The sequence below is a fragment of the Neopelma chrysocephalum genome, unplaced genomic scaffold (genome assembly GCF_003984885.1).
Source record: "Neopelma chrysocephalum unplaced genomic scaffold, ASM398488v2 Primary Assembly neopelma1_82219, whole genome shotgun sequence".
Classification (NCBI taxonomy): Eukaryota; Metazoa; Chordata; class Aves; order Passeriformes; family Pipridae; genus Neopelma; species Neopelma chrysocephalum.
In genome coordinates this window covers 1-3,226 of record NW_020913140.1, presented here as the reverse complement: position 1 = coordinate 3,226, position 3,226 = coordinate 1, and the positions used below count along the sequence as shown (strand labels likewise).

Genomic DNA, 3,226 nt, shown 5'->3' with positions numbered 1-3,226 from the left:
TTCCAGCCTGGCCGTGATTCCAGGCGGGTTGGGAATTCCGGGATACAACAACCCCATTCCTTTCCTCCTCGTGCATTTTCCTGCTTATTCATTCCCAGTTTTCCCACTTTTCCCGGCCCGGTTTGGCAACTGGAAATTCCAGGATACAACCACCCCATTCCTCCCTCCTCAGGCATTTCCCCACCCATTCATTCCCAGTTTTCCCACTTTTCCCAGTCCAGCTTGGCGATTTGGAATTCCAGGATACAATGACCCCATCCCTTCCTCCTTGGGTGTTTTCCTGCTTATTTTTCCCTGAGTTTTCCCACTTTTCCTGGCCCAACTTGGCGATTGAGAATTCCAGGATACAACCACCCCATTCCTCCCTCCTCGGGTGTTTTCCCGCTAGTCCATTCCCAGTTTTCCCACTTTTCCCACTGCAGCCAGTGTGATTCCAGGCGGGTTGGGAATTCTGGGTGTCATGACACTGGGATACAACAACCCAATTCCTTCCTCCTTGGGCACTTTCCTGCTTATTTATTCCCGGGTTTCCCACTTTTCCTTTCTCCTTGGGTGTTTTCCTGCTTATTTTTCCCCGAGTTTTCCCATTTTCCTGGCCCAACTTGGCAATTGAGAATTCCAGGATACAACCACCCCATCCCTCCGTCCTCAGACGTTTCTCCTCCCATCCATTCCCTCTTTTCCCACCTTTTCCCTCCTTCCCCAGCCGCTGCCGCCTGCGCGTGCTGGACGTGACGGGTCTGCCGGACGACGCCACGACGGGCCGTGGCCCGGACGGGATGAGCGTCTGGTCGGGCACCGTGGCCCTGGCCAAGGCCTGCGTCGAGGTCTCCAAGCACCACCGGGAATCCCGGGAATTCCAGCGGCGCGGCGCCAAGCGCCACAAGGGCCGTTCCGGCGCCGCCGTCACCGCGCCGCGTTCCGCCGGCGTCGACGTCCACGCCGACTTCTTCGTCAACCGCACGTCCTACGGGATCCTGCGGGACGCCCTCCAGACCGGGAACGCCGGCCCCTTACGCCTGCGCTGCCGGGAATTCCAGGCCGAGAAGCTGTCGGTGGACGGCATCGTGAGCCTGCTGAAATCCCTGGATCCCGCCGGGGTGCGCCGGGTGGACCTGCGCTTCCGCAACCTCGGCCTCACCGGGCTCTCCGTGGTGCTGCTCCACCTGTCCCAGTTCCCGGACCTGCGGAGCCTCAAGCTGCAGTACAGCAACGTGGACGTCAGGAGGTCGACGCCGGAGCTGGTGCTGGGGATCCGCTGCCTGGCCAGGGAGCTGGGGAAGCTGCCCAGCCTCAAGGAGCTCAACCTGGGATCGTCACGGCTCTCCGGGAACCTCAGGCAGGTCCTATGGTGAGTTCCCGGCGTCGGAATTCCTGGCGCGGCCCCAGGGAGGAGTGGGAGAGGTTGGTGGGTTTGGTGGCCTTGGAGGAGCGACAAAGGTTGGGTTTGGTGGCCTTGGAGGAGCAGAAGAGGTTGGGTTTGGTGGGTTTGGAGTGGCAAAGGTTGGGTTTGGTGGCCTTGGAGGTCCATGATCCCATAACTCCAAGATCCCATAACTCAACTCCAAGATCCCATAACTCCATGACCCCACGATTCCATGACCCCACGATTCCATGACCCCAAGGCTCCATGATCTCCTAACCCCCAAGATCCCATAATTCCATGACCCCATAACTCCACGATCCCATAACTCCATGGCCCCATAACTCCACGACCCCATAACTCCACGACCTCTTTACTCCACGACCTCTTTACTCCACGACCCCATAACTCCACGACCCCATAACTCCACGATCCCATAACTCCACGGCCCCATAACTCCACGACCCCATAACTCCACGACCCCATAACTCCACGACCCCATAACTCCACGACCCCATAACTCCACGACCCCATAACTCCACGGCCCCATAACTCCACGGCCCCATAACTCCACGACCCCATAACTCCACGACTCCATAACTCCACGATCCCTCGGATCCCACACAGAGGGGTCACCTCTCCCTTTCCCTCTCCCCCCAGCGAGCTCCAGGCTCCGTTGGAAAGCCTGGAATTGGCCTTCTGCTCCCTCCTCCCCGCCGACTTCGCCTTCCTGTCCCAGAGCTTCCACGCGCCGGCCCTGAAGCGGCTGGACCTGAGCGGCCACGACTTCTCCCAGAGCCTCCTGGAGCCCCTCCGGCAGCTCCTGGAGGAGACCTCGGCCTCCCTGCTCCACCTGGATCTCATGGAATGCCGCCTGACGGATTCCCACCTGGACTCTCTGCTGGCCTCGCTCCGCCGCTGCTCCCGCCTCCAGTTCCTGGGACTCTTCGGGAATTCCCTGAGCACCTCCGGCCTCAAGGAGCTCCTCTGGAAGACGGCGGAATTCCCGGAGCTCCGGTTGGTCGTGTACCCGGTGCCCGTGGATTGCTACAAGCCGGGGCTCCACCAGCGCCGCTCCGGCTCCCGCTGGATCCTGGAGGAGCGGCTGGATCGGGAACGCTTGGGAGCGGCCAGCGCCGAGCTGGGGCGGCTCCTGGAGAGCTCCGGGAGATCCCACGTCGTCTGGACCTACAACCCCTACGGACACGGGGCCCTGGATTACTTCTCCTTGTAGCTCCTGGGAAGAGCTGCTGTTCCCAGGGCTCGGGATTCCTCCTCGCTCCCGGAATTCCGGGGGCGCTTCCGGCGGCGTTTCCGCCTCAAATTCGGGCGTTTCCGCCTCAAATTCGGGTGTTCCTGCCTCAAATTCGGGTGTTCCTGCCTCGTCCCGGGATTTTCCTGCTGAGTTTGGGCGGCTCCCGCCTCATCCCGGTGGATTCCCACCTTATCCCGGTGGATTCCCACCTTATCCCGGTGGATTCCCACCTTATCCTGGTGGATTCCCGCCTTATCCCGGTGGATTCCCACCTTATCCCGGTGGCTTTTCCACCTTAACCTGATGGATTCCCACCTTATCCCAGTGGTTTCCCGCCTCATCCCGGTGTTTTCCCACCTTATCCCAGTGGCTTCTGCCTCATCCCGGTGGCTTCCCACCTTATCCTGGTGGATTCCCACCTTATCCTGGTGGCTTCCCACCTTATTCTGGTGGATTCCCACCTCATCCCGGTGGCTTTCCCACCTTATCCCGATGGCTTCCTGCCCCATCCCGGTGTTTTCCCATCTCATCCCAGTGTCTTTCTGCCTCATTGGGTGTTTTCCACCTAATTTGAGAGACTTTTCCACCTCATCCCATTGTTATTCCAC

The 3,226-nt window shown here is 60.1% G+C and overlaps 1 protein-coding gene across 1 annotated transcript; it reads left to right on the top strand.

The window, feature by feature from the left end:
• Positions 1-652: 652 nt before the first annotated feature.
• On the top strand, positions 653-3,220 carry LOC113979522 (leucine-rich repeat-containing protein 14-like; the record flags this gene model as incomplete). Its single annotated transcript, XM_027706889.1, has 2 exons — positions 653-1,351; positions 2,024-3,220. Coding segments are annotated over 2 exons (1,273 nt in total), but the record flags the coding sequence as incomplete, so codon positions are not given.
• Positions 3,221-3,226: the final 6 nt, after the last annotated feature.